The 23,209-nt window shown below is 39.6% G+C and overlaps 1 protein-coding gene across 9 annotated transcripts in view; it reads right to left on the bottom strand.

Moving 5' to 3' along the window:
* The window catches only part of ptprfa (protein tyrosine phosphatase receptor type Fa), a 292,974-nt gene that overhangs the window by 140,078 nt on the left and 129,687 nt on the right, over window positions 1-23,209 (bottom strand). For 8 of the 9 annotated variants that reach the window (XM_038716868.1, XM_038716869.1, XM_038716871.1 and 5 more), the window contains one exon: window positions 3,836-4,029. In XM_038716868.1, the coding sequence (XP_038572796.1) occupies window positions 3,836-4,029 (194 nt within the window). Of the gene's footprint in view, window positions 1-3,835; window positions 4,030-12,896; window positions 13,203-23,209 lie in introns of all 9 variants that reach the window. The other variant, XM_038716875.1, reaches the window with a different exon arrangement.

Genomic DNA, 23,209 nt, shown 5'->3' with positions numbered 1-23,209 from the left:
CTATTTACACAATTGTTTTAAGTATGTATCATTATATTATCTGATGGTTTTTAAGGGGGGGGACATCCCTCAGAAAGGGGGGGGACATGACCCTATGGTTGCAGGCCTTTTTAGTTGCTGGGGAGTGTTTAACAGTCAATTCAATTCAGTTCAAATTAGCTTCACTGGCATGAATGTAATAACAACATTGCCAAAGCATCATATACAACATAAGAACAATCAGCCCCATACATTTCATTAAACAAGTAATTAAAGCGTAAAGTAATCAAAGCGTATGTGTGTTTGTGTTTAAAAAAGAAGAAAAAAAGATATATATATATATATATATATAAAATATTAAAAGTTAAAATAAAATAAATAAATAAAACAGTAAGTGTGTGTGTGTGTGTGTGTTTAAAAATATATAAAAAATAAAAATAAGCGTGTGTAAAAATATATTAAAAATAAATAAATAAACAAAACAGTAAGCATGTGTATGTTTGTGTGGGGAGTTTCTGTGTGTCTGATATGAATTCGAATTCGGGGTATATTTGGGAAATGTTTGCAAAGTGTTTTTGTCTTTGTGTTTTATATTTGGGGTATGAGGTTAGAAAGTGCAGCTCTGTCTCTACCTGTCCCCTGTCACATTGGGAGCAGAGTCTCTCCTCTTGTGGTAGCCAGCTCTGTCTGTTGTGACACTTTTCTATGTCCAGGGTGTGTTCACTCAGTCTGTATGTTGTCAACATTTTTCTTAGTTTAGGACATTTTATTGTACCCAGTGTGAATTCTCTTTTTAGGGTCAGATAACATCGGAATTTACTTTGTGTTTTGGTGTTTCTTTCCAGTATCCAATATATTTTTCTTTCTGCTTGCTGATAATTTGGTTTGGTCTGCTTGAGTTGGTGTTGCTGTCCTGAGGCTGTTGGGGATTTGTTACTGCAGAGAGCCTCAGGACCAGCTGGCTGAGGGGACTCTTCTCTGGTTTCAGCTCCTGGTATGTTAGGGCTTTGTGATGATATGTCTGGGGGTTAACTGATTGATGACTGACTGACTGGTAAAATTTGATCTTTTCTGTATTTTTAGTAGGAGGGGGTATTGGCCGAGCTCTGCTCTGCACAGATTATTTGGTGTCTTTCTCTGCACCTGCAGGATGCTCTTACAGAACTCAGTATGGAAAGATTCTATGATTGTTTTGTCCCATTTGTCAAATTCATTATTAAGTTTTGGCCCCCAGATTTTGCTACCATATAGAATGATTGGTTCTAGTACAAATTGTAAAATTTTCAGCCAGATTTCAATTAGAATATATATTTTAATGTTTCTTTTCAATTATTTGTTAGTCTGAGGTTCCATGAGGAGACATATTTTGCAGCAATTATTTCGCATTTGGGCATTTCTCCCAGTAAATAGGGGCGTTTCTGTGTGTCTGATATGTGACACAGCGTATCCAATAGCACGTGTTGAGCTGGGTTAGCTCGTAACAGCTAACAGCTAACTAGCCACTCACTCGCTTAACGGAGGGGGGGGACTCTACGGCTTACGATACAGCAGACCTTTGTTAGAGGCTGTTTTACTCACAAATAAGTCTTCTTGTATGAATTCACTCCAACTGGAGCAGTAACAGTCAATAGGTAGTACCTTTTTGAGATATGCGGTCTGACAGGTAAAAGTTACCAGTCCATGGGCCTTAGAAACTGGGCAGAAGAGCGATGGGGATAGCCAACAAGCCCAGGGTTATCCAGTGTTATCCAGAGGAACTCTGAGCGTTTCTGTTAGCTCAGAGCGCTATCTGGGCTCCTTCTCTGGGTTTCTAAGCCTGAAGCCTCAAATATAATTGGGAGCGGACGTGGACACAGACAAATGCGGACCCCGCGGACGCAGACTACTTCTGTTTATACTACCTTCTGCAGTGAGCTTGGTGGACACGTTCCACACATGCACAGTATATAGGTTGTCGGTAATCTTTGCCTGACCAGAGACAATATATTGTCATAATTGTGGATGTTTTCCACTACTGTAAGCTGGAATAAAAAGAAAACTGCAACACACATGAATTCCAATTATTTTGATAAAATAACAAGGCATTGTGGGTTCCCATCATAAAAATGAGGCAGCATTTGGATACACAATCACAAATACATTTTCATAAGCATACAGCAGACCACACACAATCCCATATCTGTTTCATCCCTTCTCTATTTCAGGGAAAGATAAGAAATCATTTGCACATATTAGATTGGTAAGACACATTCTGTACAGATCCTATCATGGTCGTGGTCTTTGGGGTTAAATTAGGTGTTTCCTGATGTTATTTTGGTAAGCCCCTTCTCTTATGTCTTGGTGTATTTCACTTTCTGTCTTCTCATTTTCTGTTTTGGATTCTGTTTTTGTCTTGTCATTTCTTCATTCATTACTGTGTTTCCTGTTTTATTTTGTTACTTACCTCTCCTCTCATTTCCGGTCACTTCTACTTCTTGCCAATATGTTGGTGTTAGTTACACCCTTACTGTTTCCACGGATAGCTTGTTATCACCTCCCTTTTTGTGTCTTTAAGTCAGTGTTCTTCCATTGTTAGTTTGTCTTTGTATGTTGTCGAGTGCTTGTTTCCTGAATTATTTCTATTATTTGTTAGCCTTATTTTGGACTGCTTACCTGTGTTTGGACTATTGCCTTTCTTTGCAACGTGTGAGCCTGTTCACCTCTTCTGACTGTTTCTAATTAAACAACACAAACCTTATTTGCTCAGTCTGGTGTCTGAGCCTCTGTATACCTATGTCTATGCTTGGCAAAACACGACAGGGAAAGTTTGGAAGCAGATAGAGCTTCTAAAAACATCCTAATCTGGTTATTTTGTTTTGCATTAAAACATTTCACATATTGTGAAGTTAATTTCAAAGCTTATTGCTATTACTATTTAATGGCCCTATTCACTTTCATGTTGTGTTATTTAAATGCATTTCCTCTTATTTTTTCTGATATCTGCTCAAATTTTCCTGTTAACTTTAGTTTCAGAAGTGGGGGTGGAGGGTTGGCGCTGGGGCAACATGTTCAAGGCTCCTCAACTAAAACAACAATTTAATTCAAAAACTGATTTAATTCAAAATAAACACAAAATTAACCAAATAAAAATAGATAAGTATGTTCATTAAAAGAGCACTATCCATTAGCCCTTTTCAGACATGGAATACGCAACAATGCTGGCTTTATCTATTTGTTACAGGGATGGCTTTTTCTCATGCAGACAGAGGGGTCTTCTACATTTTAATTCAGACATAACAGGACATTTACAGACATTTAATGTTATTAGTGAGTGAATCTTTCTGCTTGTTTTAGAAAATCAGACAAAACAATGATAGGACACTGAGTTTAATCACATCACATTTAATTGCTATATGCTCACATGCTCTATGTAAAGCTGGAATTAGCTGCATTGCTTTCTTTATCCACACATGAATGTCAGATTATTACCTTTTTTTCCTCCACAATTTTAAAACTAGCTCTTTCAGTGTTTCATTGTTTATTAAAATTATTTCATTTTTCATAAAAGATGAAGGTTGACGTAACACATCTGTTACTTATTCTAGTCTAGATCTGCTCTATATGAAAAGTGCACTGAGATAATTGCTATTATGAATTGGCACTATATAAATAAAATGTATTTGAGTGATATTAAGGACTGTACAAGACATTTCTCTATCTCTGTGTCTAACTGTATGCTGCTGCATTAATCTAACAGAATTAAGTATAGACTTATTTCCCAGTGATTCAGTAAGCCAGCCATTGCTCCTGCACAAATAAACAAAAATAACCTGCTTAACGTGTCATTAGACTCAGTTTTATAAGAGTATGACAGTACCTGGGCTTCAGGGATGGAAACATCCATGATGACCGGCTGGCCATGAGGCTCCCCGTTCTCTAGCCTGGAGTAGACCAGCTGGTAGCCTCTGATCTGGCCATGTTGCTTCACAGACAGGGGAGACTTCCAGGTCACCCTGAGGGCAGTGGAGTTGAGGACATCTGCCTCCACCTTCCTTGGAGGAGCTCCAGGCACTGCAGCACAAAACAGCACAACACAGCACACAACCTCAACTTCAAGTCTCTACGGAAATGTCCTGTTTCTTTTTTTCATATCTGCATTTACCTTTTGGTTACAACTCCCACACTGCCACAGTAAAGACCCTTTTCCACAGAAAGTACCAGCTCAACTCACCTCAACTCTACTCTACTTTTATTGGTTTTCCTTTGAGGAAAAGTTGTACCTGTACCTGCTACCAGGTAACCTGCGGGAGGAGTTCAACTGGTTATTGTGATCACAGTTAAAGTGATCAACCTCTTATATGGATCAAAATTCATGGAAGTGAGTCATTTCCGTACATATGCTATTTAAATAATTTGCTTATAGTTATCAAGTAGTCTGCTTACATCGTTCATTTTTGTTTATTTTCAGGCTGTTAAGAATGGAGAACAGTAGTGTTTTAGGCTATAGCCGAATTATAATTGAAACTACAGTAAGCTATATTTTATTTCCAATACTATATAGTGTATATTAATTATACACAGTACAGTAATTTAATTTGTCATTTGAAAAGCTTTTTGAAATAGCTAATACAACTCAGTAAAAAGCCAAAGCTATCATTTCAGAACTGTATATTCATGTAATATATATACAAATCTCAGTTAGATAGTAATCTGCATGAGATATAAAGAAAAATAAAAGGAAATAGGTAAGAATAAGCATTCATTAATAGTGATCAATTTGACCCAGATAGATGTGATCACTTAAAGAGGTTTTCCCCATATACATTTCCACTAAATAATGCAAGCAGTCAGCATGGAACTAATTTGCTAAAATGATGTGCCTCTATTTATTCTTTCTGTCTTGTGGTTTATTTGTGTGTTAGGTTTACAGAAAAGAAGGGATCAGAAAAGAATCTGGCTTTAAGCAGCCAATACTGATCAAGTAAAAAAAAGATCTGATCGACTCTGATCCTGAATGGGGGCTCAGGAAATTCCCAATATACTGTGATGGTATTAGTTGTATTACCAGTTTATAAAGGTAACATTGTCCTTTTGTGAAGTCAGATTCACCTCAGTTATGATGGATATTACCGTAAAACTTTGAATAATAGCCCGGGCTTTTATTTGCTAAAATCACTAAATTGACCCTGACTATATTTGGGACATGCGTCCATATGGGACAGGCCTTTAATTCCTTTTGCACAAAACAAACAGAATAATACTTGAAAAATGATCAAATAATATCAAATACACGTAATTCATTTGATCTAGCTCCGACAGACGGCTTGTGCGCTTTTATTTTGAAGGCAGCAACTAACGAAAACAACAACAGGGTGCAGATGCACAGATGAGAGAAGTGCAGCAGAAGTTAGCAGACAGAGATCGACGGACTTCACATGACAGGATTCACAACTTGGATTAATTTTTCTGATTCTTTTGATCGGTGGACCCTTACAGAGGAAGATAAATACTCAAGGAATGGACACATTCAGACTTAACGAGCGGACTTAATGAGGCTTCAAAGGTAATGGCGTTCAACACTTTTTCTCCTTTCCTCTCATACCCTGCAGGTTAAGAATTAGACTTTGGGGCTTGTTCTTTGCGTTAAATGAACTGAACGACTGAATTGTGGAGAATCTAACCGATATAACGATGTGTAGCATGTTCATACTGACGTTTAAACATTAATATTTGTGTTCACGATCTAAGCAGCCTAGAAGCAGCTAAAGCGGGCGACCCCGCAGGGTTTAAGAGGTTTAATACATCCAAAGAACTTCTATAAAAACCAGACCAGGCGTTTAATGGAGGCAGGCGTTTATTTGTCAAAATGTGTTCCCACACCAGGCCAGTAAAGGAGGTAGGCGGCTATTTGGACTCGGCTATCAATTGAAGTTTTACGGTATGCAGATTGCATGATTATATTTATTGGTCATGTTTATGTATTGGAAGTCTAAGCATAACCCATTTAGGCAAGCCCAGACATTTAAAATGAGCGATCACAGAGAAGTTTACAGTCCCTGGTCTGGTTCTCCTCCCAAACACCGAGCCAGTATTTTCAGATGTATACACTCCAGAAACAGTTTTGGAAAAGATCTGTTTTTTGGGTGAGAAAAAACTGAAAGATGTGTTTACAAATTTGGCTAAGAGTTATATCCCAATAGGATTACACATAATATCAAAACAAATTTGAACACCCAACATGCCAGCGGATGATGTGCTCGACGGAAGCAAAGTTGTGTTAAGGATTTTTTTTAAATTCCCATGACCTGATGAAATAGTAATAGGCCTCAAGACGTTCCAAGGTAATGTAAAGGTTGCTAGCTAGCTTTGCAGGTTACACACATCAAAGCTTATCACATGGAACCCCAAGAGGATGCTGGGAGCAGGGTTTATTTTACTTTAAAGACTTTTGTAACAAGCTTATGAAGATTCTTCTAGAATGCTTGGTCAGCTTAAGAGGGAGGTCTAAAGGAATACAAATATGACTTGATTTGAATAATGTCGTGCAAATATTAATGGAATCCAAGACAGACAAGGAGAGGAAAGGAAGCGTTAAAGGTTAAATGTTAAATGTCCTGCATTAAGAGATTAAGACATGGAGAGAAAAGTGTTAAAGCAGCTCATGTATCACCCAACACAGCAGGCAAAGAAAATCTATGTAACTTGGTGTCAGCACTATGCACTTTAGACCAATTAGGATCATTTAACCTCATACAGTATTAGCAAGCTTCAGAATCAGGTTTTAACCTTTATAAACTTCTGTGTTAACAGCAAAATACAAAGCCACAGCCTGTGCAGAAGAACAAAAGAACCATATAACAGGCAACAAAATCCCACAACAGACTCAGGATGCATAAATTGACAATAAAATATGAAATGGCATGAGCTTTTGGTCCTGGTGGACTGAAGCTGCAAGCTGAAAGTGATTAAAAACGTTTGTGTCCAGGGTGGGAGGGTGAAGTCAGAATTTCTCCTGCTCGCCTCAGTGTCCTGAATACGTACTGGTCCACTGCTGGTGTCCTTGGCAGTAGCAGCAGCACACCAGATGGTGATGGAGGAGGTGAGGATGGACTCAGTGACGGCGGTGTAGAACTCATTGTCTTTGGCAGCTTGAACTTCTTCAGCTGCGGCAGGAACTACATTCTCTGCTTGGCTTCTTTAGTGAGGGAGCTGAGGTCCTGGATCATATTCCCAGGAAGCAGCAATCCACTAAGCCTGAGCTGCAGTTGTCTTCTGTTCTGGTGCTGCAGAAATTCGCTGAACTGTGCTGCAGTAGTCACTTGTTCCTCCTGAGCTGCAAGAATAATTTGTTCCTGTGCTGTAGCAATCCACTGAACTGCAGCTGTTTCCAGTTTTGAGCTGCAGCATGCTGCTGACCCTGCTGAGCCACAGCAGCAATCCCCTTATCCCGCTGAGTTACAGCACCAGCCTTCGGCTTCCAGCTCCGCACTGCATCCGTCGGCTCCTAGTTTGGCACTCTAGTTGCCAGTTGCCCTGTTGCATGTCTCCAGTCCTGCTGCCCCATTCTGACATTGCTACCAGTCTCCAGCCTGACCTCCTGAGGGGATCCGTCTTAGTTGCCGGCCTCTGGAGAGGTTCCCCGTTCATCGCCAGCCTTCTGAGGGTACCAGCATTCGTCTGTATTATCTGAATTCTCCAATGTTTTTTTGCTGCTGTTTACATTCCTTCAAATGCAAATTCAAAAAATGCACTAAAAGAACAGTATGAGGTCATCAGCAGTCACATGACAAAACAACCAGATGGTGTTTTTATTGTAGCTGGTAATTATGGTCAAACATACCTCAGAACTGTTTTACTTAAATTCCACTAGCATCCCCATCAGTTCACACGAACATTCCTGGCAGATACAGATCCCTCCCCCATCCCCATTTTGGTCTAACAGACAATATTTCAGATGAGAGAAAGGCCGTCATCCAGGAGAACCACTTCAATCTTGAGGAATCATCATACAAATGTGTTGATGATGTGGTGATAGCTAAGACAATAGAATCATGAATGGAGAGGTGAGGGCCATAAATCATTAGTACCCATTAGAGCCCGACTAATATCATCGTCCAATATGACTTAATTGCATTTAAATCGGCATCTGCGTTTATAACAGCTGATGAAGGATGATTTTAAAAAGAAACAGAGTATTATCCTTCACTCATTTTATGAGTGTTGCATAGTTTTCCCACCAGAGAGCGCTCTGCAACTCCCCAGCTGACAACAGTGCCAAAAAACCACCACAGAAGAAAGCTGTCAGCCTAGCCAGTGGCAGAGCATACACACCCAGGCATGGAGATCTACTGTTTTCACGGTGAGTCGGCCGTTCGTCATGTGAAATGCATCTTTTCATCACTTAAATAATAATAAAAATCATCACTTCTCCTCTTAGCCCAAATAAGCCTGACAAGTTTACATTCATGACAAAACATGGCAAGTATTACTTGCTAACACACTCAATTTTCTTGGCAGTACGTTTACTGTTCACAGCATGTTTAAATTACAGTAGTTGAGTGGTGCAGGCTACGCTGTTGCCAAACATGATTGTATTTTTATTTTTACTTCTGAAATTTTATTTCAGAAGTGGTGGTTCTAGCAAACGGTTCTGTCATTATCACTTCTAAATATTCTGTAACATTGCTTACACCTGCGAAAGCACTGCTATATTAGATTAGCCACAAAGCTATCTAATACCATGTTCATCAGTGGAAGAGCGCTAACATTAATAAGTGGTCAAATTATAGTGTTTAACTAAAAATAAACATATCTGCAGTGTTTCCCACAGAATGACTGCGTAACTGGGGCGGGGGTCATCGATGGATAGCAGCTAGTGTTGTAGTACTTGAGACCGGTCTTGGTCATAAGACCACCATATGTACTTGGTCATGTCTCGGTCTCGGACATTGAGGACTCAGGATTTTATTTCAAATTCAGTCAAGACCATAACTTTGGGAATATCAGTAAATTGCATTGTCTAATTTATTTGTTAACATCCTTACTTTGATTGGATGTAGAACTTATTACTTCAAATGCAAGCAATAACGCTAATTAAAAATGTGTTTTTACTGTTAACGGCTGTCACCCCTCCCTGCCCCCCTTCACATGCACTCCAGGAAAGTGAATGGGGGAGACAGGAGAAGCTGTGGCTGTCTGGGAGCAGGAGGATATGTCAGAAAAATCTTTTGGAATAACACTGTTCGTTGCCACTTCTCAACTAAACAGTAATGACCCTGTTCAAGACATTTTTCAAAACACTGTTCAAATATAAAAGTTCAGAGCAAGACATAGTAAAAGTCTTACCTTTAGTGTATAATTGGTAAAAAGTAGTGAAGGAGGAAAACCTCTTGTGTGTAGTATATATTGAGAATGTTATATATTGTTCAGAATCACTCTGAATTATATTTTTTTGTATTATTTACTTTAAATGTAGCTATAAATTTAACTTTATTTAATATTATTTTCAATTAATTGACATGGTTTTGTGGAATATTGAAATTGTTTGGTATAGCTCTTTTACTTTAACTTTAGTATTATAATTTACACAGACTGTTAAAACCAGCTTCAACTGGAAATAAGTAAAAGTGTAATATGTTTAAAACCACTGGCTGTTTTTTTGATCATTAAAAATGTAATATTTACATAATCCATTCTGGATAAGGTTTTACAGCCCACATACATAACACAGCATGTTGGTACCACCGTATTTTGAACTAACTTAGTTTGAACCAACATAGTTCAAACTAGCATGTTTCCAGGTGTGTTTGTCTGACTTCACACCTCGAAACTCACAAAACGTTGTCATATTCTGCCTAAATATGTCAGTTGTGACCGATATTAAGTGACATTATTATGCTAACTTATTATTTAGGCTTTTCATATCATAGTCGTATCGGCAATAACAAGAAAATCAACAATAGTATTAATGCAATCAACAATATAAATAATATATAACATTTTATTTAGCCTACATGTGCCTTCAGGATGTTAAAACCTGGATGACCTGTAATTTTCTAATGTTAAACTCAGATAAAACTGAAGTTATTGCTCTGGGGCCTAAGCACCTCTGTGACGCATTATCTAAAGATATAGTTTCTCTGATGGCATCACCCTGGCCTCCAGCACCACTGTGAGGAATCTTGGAGTTATCTTTGATCAGGACATGTCGTTTAAGTCTCACATTAAGCAAATTTCAAGGACCGCCTTTTTTCACCTACGTAATATTGCGAAAATCAGGAACATCCTGTCTAAAAATGATGCAGAAAAACTAGTCCATGCATTTGTTACTTCTAGGCTGGATTACTGCAATTCCTTATTATCAGGCTGCTCAAAAAAGTCCATTAAGACTCTTCAGCTGATCCAGAATGCTGCAGCACGTGTTCTGACAGGAACCAGGAAAAGAGATCACATTTCTCCTGTTTTAGCTTCTTTGCATTGGCTTCCAGTAAAATCCAGAATAGAATTTAAAATCATTCTTCTTACCTACAAAGCTCTTAATGGTCAGGCACCATCTTATCTTAAAGAGCTCATAGTACCTTACTACCCCACCAGAGCACTGCGCTCCCAGAATGTGGTTCCTAGAGTCTCCAAAAGTAGACTAGGAGCCAGAGCGTTCAGCTATCAAGCTCCTCTCCTGTGGAACCAGGTTCCAGTTTGGGTTCAGGAGGCAGACACCATCTCCACATTTAAGAGTAGGCTTAAGACTTTCCTCTTTGATAAAGCTTATAGTTAGGGCTGGCTCAGGTGAGTCCTGAACCATCCCTTAGTTATGCTGCTATAGGCCTAGACTGCCGGGGGATTTCCTATGATGCACTGAGCTCCTCTCTCCTTACTTTCTCTCCCTCTGTATGCAACCTCATCCCATTATTGCATGTTACTAACACAACTTCTCCCCTTTCCGGTAGTCTTGTGCTTTCTCGTCCCTCTCCTCTCTCCTCCTATCACTTCCTGCAGGTTTTCTGGCTCTGGAGCTGTGGAGTCTGGATCTGTGGTTGCAGGTCACCTGCTGCCCCCGTGTTCCTGCTCGACACCCTCTGCTGCAACGACTATTGTTACTAGTCCTATTGTTATTATAATCATTAACATTACGATTATTATTGCTCCCAACCTCCTTGATTTTCTCACCCACCTCATCAATACTAGCTGGTCTTCAACCTAGTCAAGTCATCCCACGCTACCATACATCTCACCCTGCCCACTACGTGCTGCTACTGCTGTCCTGGCTCCACAATAGTGGAATGAGTTCCCCATTGACATTAGGACTGCAGACTGAAAACATCTTTTCAGAATGCACCTCTGTCTCTTACTGTTTCTAAATGCAGCACTTGAAGCATTTCAGCATATCTGATGAAGTTGATGTATGATTCTTGAAATTTTTGGGTTGGTTCCACATGGCTGAATGCACTTATTGTAAGCCACTTTGGATAGAAGCACAAGCTAAATAAATGATATGTAATGTAAAAGTAATGGGTGGATGGATGAATTGTTATGGTTCATCACAATTTTCTATAGTTCCAGCACTTAAGGTACCCTGTGGTTTTTATTTGCAAAGGTTACAACAGCTCTACATGACTGTTTTGAGAGCACAGACTGGGACATGTTTAGAGATGCTGCCACCGAGGAGAATCACATCAATCTTGAGGAATGTACATCATCAGTAACATCACACATCAGCAAATGTGTTGATGATGTGGTGATCACTAAGACAATAAACTGCTTCTGAGTTTGCAGCAGTGACAGTAATAATGAATGTATGCTACGAATGGCAGAGCCTCCCTAGATTTTGAAATGAGCACAAGCGTTTGTTGTGACCTATGATCGTGTTTCTCCACCATTAAATAAAGATATCACAGAGTATACAAACTAGGCATAATATTTGATATGTCATTGGTAAATATTACCAAGTAAAAGTTTAAAGCCTCTGTGTTAAAATTGTGTGTGGTTATAGATTTATAGACATATTTGTCATGTTTGACAATGACAAATAAAATATGGTTAAGGCTAGTCAACCAAACCACTTGGTTAAGGTTAGTGAGAGATTTTGGTGATAATAAAAAAAAAGTTAAATTACTTGTCAATGAAAGTAGGATTACTCTGGTATCCCAAAAAATGTTTGCATACACTATCTATTGGGGCAGCTGTGCCTCAAGAGGTAGAGCGGGTTGCCCGTTAATCAGAAGGTCAGAGGTTCAATCCTCCTGGCTACATGTCGAAGTGTCCTTGGGCAAGATACTGATCCCCGAATTGCCTCTGGTGGCTGTTCCGGCTGTGTATGAATGTAGATGTAGTGTAAAAGCACTCTAAAAGAATAGAAAGGCGCTATACAAATACAAATTTATATCCACCACCTTGACCCCCTTTTCACTTTGCTACACTTCCTGTACTGGCACTGAATGTTAGCACTGTACAGTACATCACATGCTGAAAAATAATGCAGAATGAACTTTCCTCTGCAGAATAGTCTGGGTTTTAGGATCTTATTAATTAATCAACGCCACATGTTTTTATTTAAACAAAAATGAAATGATTCCAAATTGATGCAGTTTATTATTGCATTTTACAGTATGAATTATTCAAGACCCTGGGACAAATTTGCTAGGGTTACTTGGTAATAGAAGTATATTTAGCAATATATGCGAAAAAGACAGGACCTGCCTTATAGTTCATACAAGTTCACTTATAATTGTGTTTAAGAGGTCCATGTTTATGATCAATTTATCAGAAACCATCCCCAAGGGAAGTTTTCACTTTTCATCCATGCCCATAAAATGTTTTACGCTCTAAGCTACAGTTTGCGAAAAAAAGTGCAGCAACAGGAGAGGAACAGAGTGAGTACTAGATGATTAGTATTTCCAGGGAGGCCCAGGTGTCTCCCTGACATGACATCATCAACATACCATCTTCCTTGGTTCTGATGCGGGCTGTGAGGCTCTCGGGGCTGGGCCCGACGTCAGTGTGAGCCCTCACCCACACCAAATACTCAGTCCACTTCTCCAGCTCCTCTAGCACATAGCTGGTGACATCAGCACCAATCCCTGTCACCTGGTGGCACTCCACATTGTCCCCTGTGAGTGCTTGGTAGGCTAAGGAGTAGCGCACTATCTCCCCATGATGGCTGTCTTTGGGCAGTGCCACCCAACTCACCTTGATGCTGGTGGAGCTGAGACTGAGCAAGTGTACCTCCTGGGGAGGGGCTGAAGGGGCTGAAGGGAGGGGAGGAGGGAGGGTAATGGTCAAGCAGGGTAGAGAATGGAAGACAGAGCAATTGACCATCTGGACTGCTGAGAGATAATGTGCATGTGAACCAGACAAATTGGGTTTGACAATGTAAACTAGCTGGCCCATGTCCTACACATTTTGTTTATATTCTGCTAATTTGCTTTGAGATTTTGTTTTGGAGAAAACGTAATTGCAGACCGCCTTGTGTTTAATGGACAAGTTTTTTTGTAATCCAGGAAGTGTGACATCCTTGTACTGCACAGAAGTCATAGAGAGGAGATTGGGGTGGATGGCTGTGTGTGCAAAGCTTGGTTCTTTGACAAAAGAGTCACAGGTATTCTTAGTTTTAGGTTATGAACTGGATCAAGGTTTTTGGATAAGTTTGTTTAAAATTAAAAAGGGAACGCTTCAAGCCAACAGTTACTTTTTAAAGCAGAGGTCACTAATTGGCCGACCGTGGTCTGGATATGGACCCAGCCACCGTCCTCTCCAGACCGCCGACCTACAGCAGATTTATTATTGAGACTTACTACCTCGTGACGAAGCGTTTTGTATTTTAACCCGCGCAGCTTTTCTTGCATTTACTATACTGATTTAGTGGCCCAGCAAACTCACAGACTAATTGCATGTACGCAAACATCTCATGTGATGCTGCTCAGCCAATCAAATCTGTGCATTCCGATAAGCATTGCAAGTCGACTCCGCGGTGAAATACACCAGAGATGTTTTGGCAGCACACATGGAGAGAGGGGATGAAAGAGAAAAGAGATTTCACATGGCTTTTAATAAAGAATGTACAGATTCTTACATGTACTTTCTTCCCACAGGTAGTTTAAAAACACAAGGTTGGAAAGTGGTAGGCTATATAAGAGGGAATAAAAGAAGAGGAGGTATTATAGCTGTTCATTTGTTAAGATGTGTCTTTATTATAAAATTGGTTGGGACTACACTTCAGTCACTTCAAGCTACACTTTTTATTTAATTTTTTCTGAAATTAAGCACTTTTTTAGTTTACTTAAATTTAGAATTTATTATTACAGTAGTTATTATTTATTATTTAATTTATTTATAATCCCTCCAGTTAGATGTGACTGACTGTAAATATTGTTGAAATATTATGTGATTTGACAGTCGGTTGTTGACATAAAACATAATTTGACACAACTATACTGAATGATAATGCAATTTAGTCGTTATGATGTTCCAGACTTTTGCTTCGAGAAATGTTCTCTGACTGGACCTCTTTGAATTTTGATTGAATACCCCTGTTTTAGAGGTTCAGTGTGCAAGTTTTAGTGGCATCTAGTGGTGAGGATTGCAAATTGGAACCAGAGGCTCACGGTGCATTCATTTCCCGAGTTGTGAAGTCGTTCTTTTGACTTCAGTGTGTGTTCATGAATGTGGAATTAATATGGATGCTACTACAAAGATGCGTTGATTAGCATTATCAGAGCATATAAACAACACGCAGACATGTAGTTCAGTCTACATGGACAAAAAACTAACCGTTATAACCATATTACAAATTACATGTTTGCAAAATATGTGATTTTGCACAAATTAAAGTTCCGTATACTTGTTTATGTCCCATGTATGCTTTATTTCTCTTTTTGCAATAAAGATTTAAAGTCCCCATGAAATCTAAATCGATGTCAATTTGTTTTTATTGCATATGCCTTGCACTATATGTCACCAAATCATCAGCATCTGGCCCAACAATGATAAAAAACATTGTTTTGTAGGTATTTTTCATGGTATTTTAGAGTCTGACACTTCCTGGAAAACGATTTAAAAATTTTGATGACTCATCCTGCACTCAGGGGTGTGTATTAATTTAGTGTCCAATGAAAAGCTTTCTCATTGTTATGACGCCACCGAAGTGTAGTGTGTCTGATTTTGGTGAAACTGGATCATATAAATACGGAGCATATTTGATGGAGAACAATATTTTCTGGTTCTCCCTCTGATGTCCCCAGGCTGCCCTGCATCAATTAGCTGTGATTTACAGAGTTAGCTGATGAACAGATAGCTTTACTTGTTGCTAAAGTAACAGCTAACTTACTAGCTGCTGTTAGTTAGCTCAGTTAGCTGTCATATTAGCCGGCTCTGCTTGGACTGGGAGCTTGGAATACTGGGGAAGTGTTAGTGTTTACTGTTACACTTCTAATATTACTCAAGTCATGGAGGTTTTCAGGCCGGGAGGTTTGTAAAGTTTATGGCCAGGACCCAGCAGACAGTGAATGCGGGCAGCGACTCCGGAACAGGTCGGGGTGAGCGGGCAGTGACACCGCATCCAGCAGCTTCCTAGTGTACACAGCCTGAACAGGACCAAACACAGCCTCAAAGACCAAAAAGGAATACAGTACCGAGGGGATTTAATGTTATAGAGCGTCAGGATGGACAGATAGCTTTAGTTTTTGTTAAACCGTTAAATGCTGCTAACTATCTGTCTGCATCTGTAGCTAGTTAGCTCGGTTAACATTAGCCAGGCTGACTCCAATCGCGGGGTTCCAAAACCCAAACCTGGGAAGAAAACCTCCTTGGTACTATATTCCCTCTCATCAAACTGGCCTCTGTCGGTCTCAGAGAATGTGTTTGGTCCCGGCTGTCGTGTTCACTCGGTGGGAGCTGGAACTAGTCCGCACAGAGACTCAGAGATACCTAGGTGTGTATTATGTTATTATAGCCAATTAAACCAGGGACATTGTAATAAACCTGAATTATGCTTTAACAAGGTGCCTAATTATAAATGTTTCCTCATTATGTTAATTAACAATGTAATTCAGGCAGCATTAAGTTTTCTACAAACCATAACGATAATCAAAATAGTTGTATATGAATATAATTTAAGAAGACAGCTTGGAACTGGAAATTTAGTTGTTAGAATTTAATATGTAACAATGTTTTGCAACTATAAAATATTTCTTGTCATGAAATGAACACATTAATTAACATAAAACACATTTTTTCAATGAATTGGTAGATTGTGTTTCATCCTCTTCTACAAAGGATCTCCAGAGTCCAGAGGGCAGACAACAAGGATGACACTTCACACTGTAGCTACTTTGCTGTGAAACAACAACAGTGACGTTTCACCAAATGAAAAGTAACAGGCATGCTACAGATGAATGCATTTGTGCACAATGATACACAAGAGCAGAATACAACAAAATACAGCCGTTGAAATGAGTGTGGAGCAGGTGGGAGAGATAACACAGGGGACTGTTATCATGCTCGTCTATGGTTTGGCCGCCCCAGCAGAGCGTGTGGACTTTTTGAACAGTGTTGGAGGCTGGTTTGTTCGCCTGCAGCAGAGGTGCTCTTGAGTTGAGAAAGAGCCGTATTTCCATCACACATACAAGAACCTTTGAGCACATCCACACAGGGATGCAACTGATCAAAGAGACACAGATCCATGTGCGGGAGATGTACTGTAGCTGATTAATGTCGCAAATAGAAACATGGTTACGAAAATAAACTTAGAAGTGTGTGCTGTGTAAGATTTGGACAGAAAAAGCATGATCCTAACCCACAAGACAAAGGAGATGTTATAACTAGGATAAAAACAAAGTGGTGTAACACTGAGAAACAGGGTGGAGTGAACAAATTGAAGCATCAGGTTATATTTCTGGGACAGACATTGCCTCTTAGGATCGCACAGGAAAGTTTATTTATTTATAGGGAAATAAACCCATCACACATCAAATATTTTTACCCATATCCCTTTTAGCCTTGGTAGGCGGTAAACGTTGGAAGCATGCTCCACTTCTATAGATTTCAGCACTCAAGGCCACCATCATAGCATCACGGACATGCGATAACTGGTCTGGATAACCTGTAGCACTGACGGGTCATTTACTTCTATACAAAATGAATGACCTTTGGTGGACTGGTTGATCATGTTACACCTATATGAATATAGGGTTAGCACTTTAACTCCAAGGTAAATCCTTTCATAACCCTTTATTTGATTCATGCTTCACTATTAAAATCATCTAACAAAAAGGTGTTTCAAATATGCTTTGTAGCAGCACAGAGGTGCATTTAAAGTGGTCATATTATGCTTATTTTCAGGTTCATAATTTTATTTAGGGGTTGTACTTGGTTTTACATGGTTTCATTTTCAAACAACACCATATTTTTTGTCATACTACACATTGCTGCAGAACCTCTTTGTGTTGAACGCTCCATTTTAGCTACGGAGTGATGCATCTCACTCCTAATGAATCTTTGTTGGGAGTTGCACATGCACAGTACCTAGTTAAGGACTACTAGTCAATCAGAAACAGAGTAGGGCGGGTCATGACCAGCGACTGGTGGCTTTGGTTCAGCTGTACATGTTTCCGAACCAACTTTGCAGTGTAGACCGGAGCAAGAGGTCAGAGTGGTAAGTTATTCATTGAGATCCAATACTAGATATGCAGTTAAGCACTGAATTGATTCAAGATTTTCAATAGTCTTAGTGTCAGTGTGGGACCAGTGATCAGACAGGAAGTCGTGCACATCAGCACACTCTACACGTCACATGGCATGTCATGACAAAAGCTGTGCAACAGTCTGTTTGTGCTTACATTATAATATGCTGTATTTATTGACTCAGTGCCTTTAATAGACTATTTGAGAAAATGTGCAATGTGCAACACCTGGTGATTTGTTATGCAGAAGAGAGCAGAAAATATATGATATCAAGCAAACTCTTATGCTTCTGTATGATGGCTTAAGTGAAATAATGAGTTCAGAATAGGTTCTGTTCTCTTATTCAGGTTTACAAAGCTCTGGATATAAGCAAAAATCTACTTACATTTGTGAAATGGATGACAAACAACAACAGGAGTAAAAAAACCTTCAACCTGTACTAATAAATATTGACTGAAATTATATTCCTGTAAATGCCAAAACACACATTGTTTAATGTGTATGCTTGAGAACTAAATTAACCCGTGTATGGTTCATTCTTTGATTATTCCGTTTCAAAACCAAATAGGAAAAAACAAAAAACAAGTTGTTTTTTTTTTAAAACCAAAATGGAAAAATGGAAAAACAACAAACAAAAAACCAGATATCTGCTCTAGTTTTTCTGTTTTAAAACCAAAATGGAAAAACAAAGCAGCTACGTTTTGTTCTATCTATGACCGGTGTTGTATCACTACTGGTTTTCAAACTAACTGGCTGCTGTTGTTTGCAGCAGGGGTTGTCTGCCTCCGTCCCCAGATTGGTCACACTAACAAAACATATAGGCCATTTCACAAGTCACATCGCATCTCATAGTGACTGTGCTGAATATGACTGTAGAAGTGAGCACTATATGATACAAATACGAAACAAAAAATTGAAAAATGTAAGCTACTTTTTTTGCAAGATCACGCCAAGCTGGGTTCGAACTCACTGGAGCAAAAACATTTTCTTATTCTCTGGCAACTTCTGAGGCATTCCTGTTCCTGTCCCAGTTGCTAGTGAGTTACAAACTGAAAGTTGAGCCTCCTGTTAAACTAACTAAAAACCCACTTATGTTCAAGCTCATCTTAATTACATTTAATCAGGCACCGCCATCGCCCACGTGTATTTGCTGCAGGTTCATTAGCCACCACTGCCCTTTAAACCCATGTTCCTTTTTCCATGCGTAACTACAGTTACTACGACTTTAAACGCTGCTAAAATGCCGGTGACCTCTATACTCTACTAGTAATACTATTTTGCCATGTCGCAATCGCAACTACTGTATTTACACAAATTCAAAAAATCCCAGTGAATTCAGCGTGACTTTCAATTTTGACCGCTTACCGCAACTTTTTAGCAAATTTGACCTATCGTCGCTGTTTCCCATAAAACGTTGTCTTTCATCAGCAATCTTACTTCCTTGTTTACAATACTATGCAGCAGACTTGTGTGACACCAACGTCTCACAAAACTCACAGCAAAGCACAGTAAAAAACATAATCCAGATCTTCTTTACTGTGACACAGGCTGCTGCATCCCAGTTAGCTGCAAGCACTGAAAGAATCAAGCTGTAAGCTGGTATAAATATGCAGGGTAAGTAACGTTAATGTAGTTTAGCTAGTGTTGGGCAGTAACGCGTTACTCAGTAACTTTTCCCAGTAACTAGTAAGGAATTATTATTTCCAAAATGGTAGTAATATTACAGTTACTAATCCAAGTAACGCTACGTTACTACATTACTGCATTACTGCGTTACAGAACGCACCATCCTTGACGTGGATGTGGGACTGCACGGCAGGTCAGCGGCACCGGAACTTATGTTGTTCAAGTCAGTTGTTAACCAAAAAGCTAAAGGAAGAGCTGTAAGTATCACCATTATTGTGTCACAGACTACACAACTCTCAGCGTCGGACGATGGCCATACTGTTCACACTACACAACTTGCCGTCTTGTGACGGGAGTCTTGAAGCCGTTGTGGCGTTCACACTACGTGACTGATTGGTGACAGGGGGTCACACAGTACTCTGTCACGCGACACTGTTCTCCAAACCACTTTTTGTCAAGAAAACACACGTGAAATGTGAAACGTGAAATGGTGAACCTACACATGAAACAGCTGTTGTTTGTTATTATAAAGATAGCAATTATAAAGACAAAGAATCTGGGTGAAAGAATGGATCAGTACACGCAGGTAGCAGGGATTGTCTGAGCTACAGAGAGAGCTGGAGGTGAGTACAAAATGTTTTGCAGTGAAAAAGTAGCTGCCTGCTCTCATTGGCTGGATGTCGAGTCGGCCGACTCTTCCAGATATTTGGCATGCTAGATGCGATGTGTTAGAAATGTGTTGGGGAGCCGTTTTGATGCCTCGCTGTGTAGTTCACACATAACAACTGGCGACCAGTGACACAGCCTGGCGGTCGCCGAGCTCACCGAGCGGCAAATCGGGTTAAAAATCGTGTAGTGTGAACTAGGCTAAAGATGCAAAGAACATTGTCATCCATTGTAAATTTTGTGCGACCAGCAAAAACTGCCAACAAACTTGTAGAAAGAAACTCCGGCTACTACTGCCACTGATGCATGCACTCGTCAGGAGAGAGTGGCGTTAACAACGTTTAATGCTTTGTGAAAAACACTGAACACTGTGCTGCACCACAGTTTTATACTAAGTGGACTCATGATGGTGCCGTTGCAAAACAGGCCAAGCAAAGGATTCTGCCATTAGCGTCTGAGCACAAAACGTATTGAAAGGTAATGAATTGTTCCTTCTTTCTTTTTCTCCACAATGAATCGCATTTCTGACGGCCTAATGCTGTTGGAAAACTCACAACACTTTATGCAGAAATTCACCTACATGTATGAAATTTTTGTGGCACATCATCTCAAGACACACAGAAAAGCCTCTTGGAGCCATACTCTAAGCCAAGTCAGCTATTTTGATTTGAAGGTGCAATTTTTAGGCAATCTTTCTGCCTTTTAAAGAATTTTGGTAGAAAATTCCTAAGACCGTGATGCCGTTATATTGTGAAACTTGTGACTTTTCATCCAACACTGTTGCCATTGTGATGTATTATTGCCATGAAAAAGGAAGTTCTTGTAACTTAACTGTACAAAATTCAGAGCTGCACTGACCGAGGACCTACACCATGGCTGCGTCATGCCCCAATGCGCGTGAAGGAGCGAGGGCCCATTCATCACTGCTTGCAGCTTTAACTACATCTTAGCAATAATTTTAATTATTATTAGGGCTGGGCAAGTTAACGTGTTATCGCGTTAAAGCACTAATTAATTAACGCAGACAATTATTTTATCTCACGTTAACGCAGTTTTCATTATGATTATGATGATTATGATGATTATTATTATTATTATTATTATTATTATTATTATTTTGAAAGTCCGTTGCTCACTGGGTCTGAATACACATACAGTCAAACCTGGGTCACAGGAGGGGTGGGATGTTGATCAGCCTGGAAATCACCCAAACAAGCAGCGGAGGGAGGCTTCAGCAGACCACTTGGATGCAGCGTATGGGAGAAGTAAGACAGCGCTCTGCGAGTAAACAGCAGGTGCTCTATGGATAGTAACCATGGCAACGGCTTCACAGCTGTAGCCTATTTAACTTAAGGTAAAATTATAGGCTACATAGCTTTAGCTGATAGGCCTACATCTAGTTTTGCGGAGATGCTCTGCCATGCCCTCCTCTTGATGTCCTGATAACAGTAATAGATTCTGGAAACTCACAAACAGCGAGGATCAGTCTCTTTTCCAATGATTTGTGCTGCGCGTCGCGTACAAAAAGTTCAAGACAATTCAACTTCGGCGGCGGACGTGTGGTGAGCACAAACGCCTTGTGCTCAGCCACTTTACCTCACTCTAAGAGGGACACTTGCTACTGAACATTGGCTGTTTATGCTGCTCCCTGATAAAAGAAAAATGTTTGAAAAAAGAACAAGAAAACAGATTTATTTTAACAAGTTATAAAAGGTAAAGCCCTGGCAGTGGCAAATTATATTTGATTTGATTACATTATGTTCAAGTTGAGATTCACAAGAAATATTTTATTTCTACTGTGTAAAGGGAATACCGCTGGTAAAAAGCACCTCATTTGTTAGAAGGGTTTGAAAACCTCATGTTATTGCACTTTTGTATATAACAGTACATTTAAATTAAAAGTGCGCATTACACTACTTTAGAATTCATTATTCAATTTTGCACATAACAATGCGATTAATCGCGAGCATTTCTCAAACAGAATTATATTCCTGGCATTATGGTAAAGGCTCTGAAACTACACTTTGAAGCTTCTTTGGTGGCTGAGTAAACAGTTATCTTCTAGACTACACGACGCTAACAGTTGTGTAGTCTGCACGAGGTGTTAGACTGTGACACAATAATGGTGATACTTACAGCTCTTCCTTTAGCTTTTTGGTTAACAACTGACTTGAACAACATAAGTTCCGGTGCCGCTGACCTGCCGTGCAGTCCCACATCCACGTCAAGGATGGTGCGTTCTGTAACGCAGTAATGCAGTAACATAATAACGTAGCGTTACTTGGATTAGTAACTGTAATATTACTACCGTTTTGGAAATAATAATCCCTTACTAGTTACTGGGAAAAGTTACTGAGTAACGTGTTGCTGCCCAACACTAGCTAAACTACATTAACGAAAACCAACTATCTTCTAATCTTCACCTGTCGCGTTGGCCTATAGTTTATGTTATAGCTTGGTTAGTTGAGTTTTAGCAAGACCAGAGAAGCAAGAAAACAGCCTCATCAAAAGTACTGTCACTGTACTCACCAGGAGCTGTCTCCAGCAGTGAAAAGCCACGGAAATAAATGTAACTCTTGTTTTGCTTCATTTTATATATTTGCTACAGAATGTGGTTTCCTGCAGGGAGTGGGTGTTTGGGATTGTGATAAAGGTTCTTGCCAAGAGCTTCAGCCATCTTTGTGTTTCTGTGACACTAACCGGGGGGTGCTGTAGCTGCAACGTGACTGACAGCCCTTGGGGGCAGCTCTACTTCTTCATCCTCTCACATTGGACTGAGGGCAGACTGGACGCTACAGTGACTCACTATCGCCTCTCAAGGCACAAGTGGTATTACAACGCAGGACGGTAAGGGCTAGTTGATTAGCCTGCTCACTTCTTAAGTTATCTGTGAAACACAGTAAATTGACTTCTTTCACATGAAGTCAGAGCTGTAACTTCTTCATATTGTGTTGATCATGTTAGTTCATTTTTTGAATGTTTTAAATTCTGGCCAAATCTTACACACTGTAGCATTAACCCAGGAAACATTAAATGTGGTAGACTCAAGTACTACAGTCCTACATAAAGCCATAATAATTTTATTTCGTATGGTATCCATGTAGCGCTGATGATGCAGAATGACATCACCAACACAGTCCAATCAATGACTTACCTGTCAGTTTATATGACATCATGATTACTCCTCTTGGTTCGTTTGTAATACGTTAGTTTAAACATTAAACGGACCAGAACTGAAAGACAACAATGGATCTTTTTTTCCTTCCAAATAATCTGAACCATG

The sequence above is a fragment of the Micropterus salmoides genome, unplaced genomic scaffold, assembly GCF_014851395.1.
Source record: "Micropterus salmoides isolate LMB-PRFRI ecotype aquatic unplaced genomic scaffold, ASM1485139v1 Ms_hic_scaffold_13, whole genome shotgun sequence".
In the NCBI taxonomy this organism is placed as follows: domain Eukaryota; kingdom Metazoa; phylum Chordata; class Actinopteri; order Centrarchiformes; family Centrarchidae; genus Micropterus; species Micropterus salmoides.
This window is presented reverse-complemented; position numbering and strand designations above follow the sequence as displayed.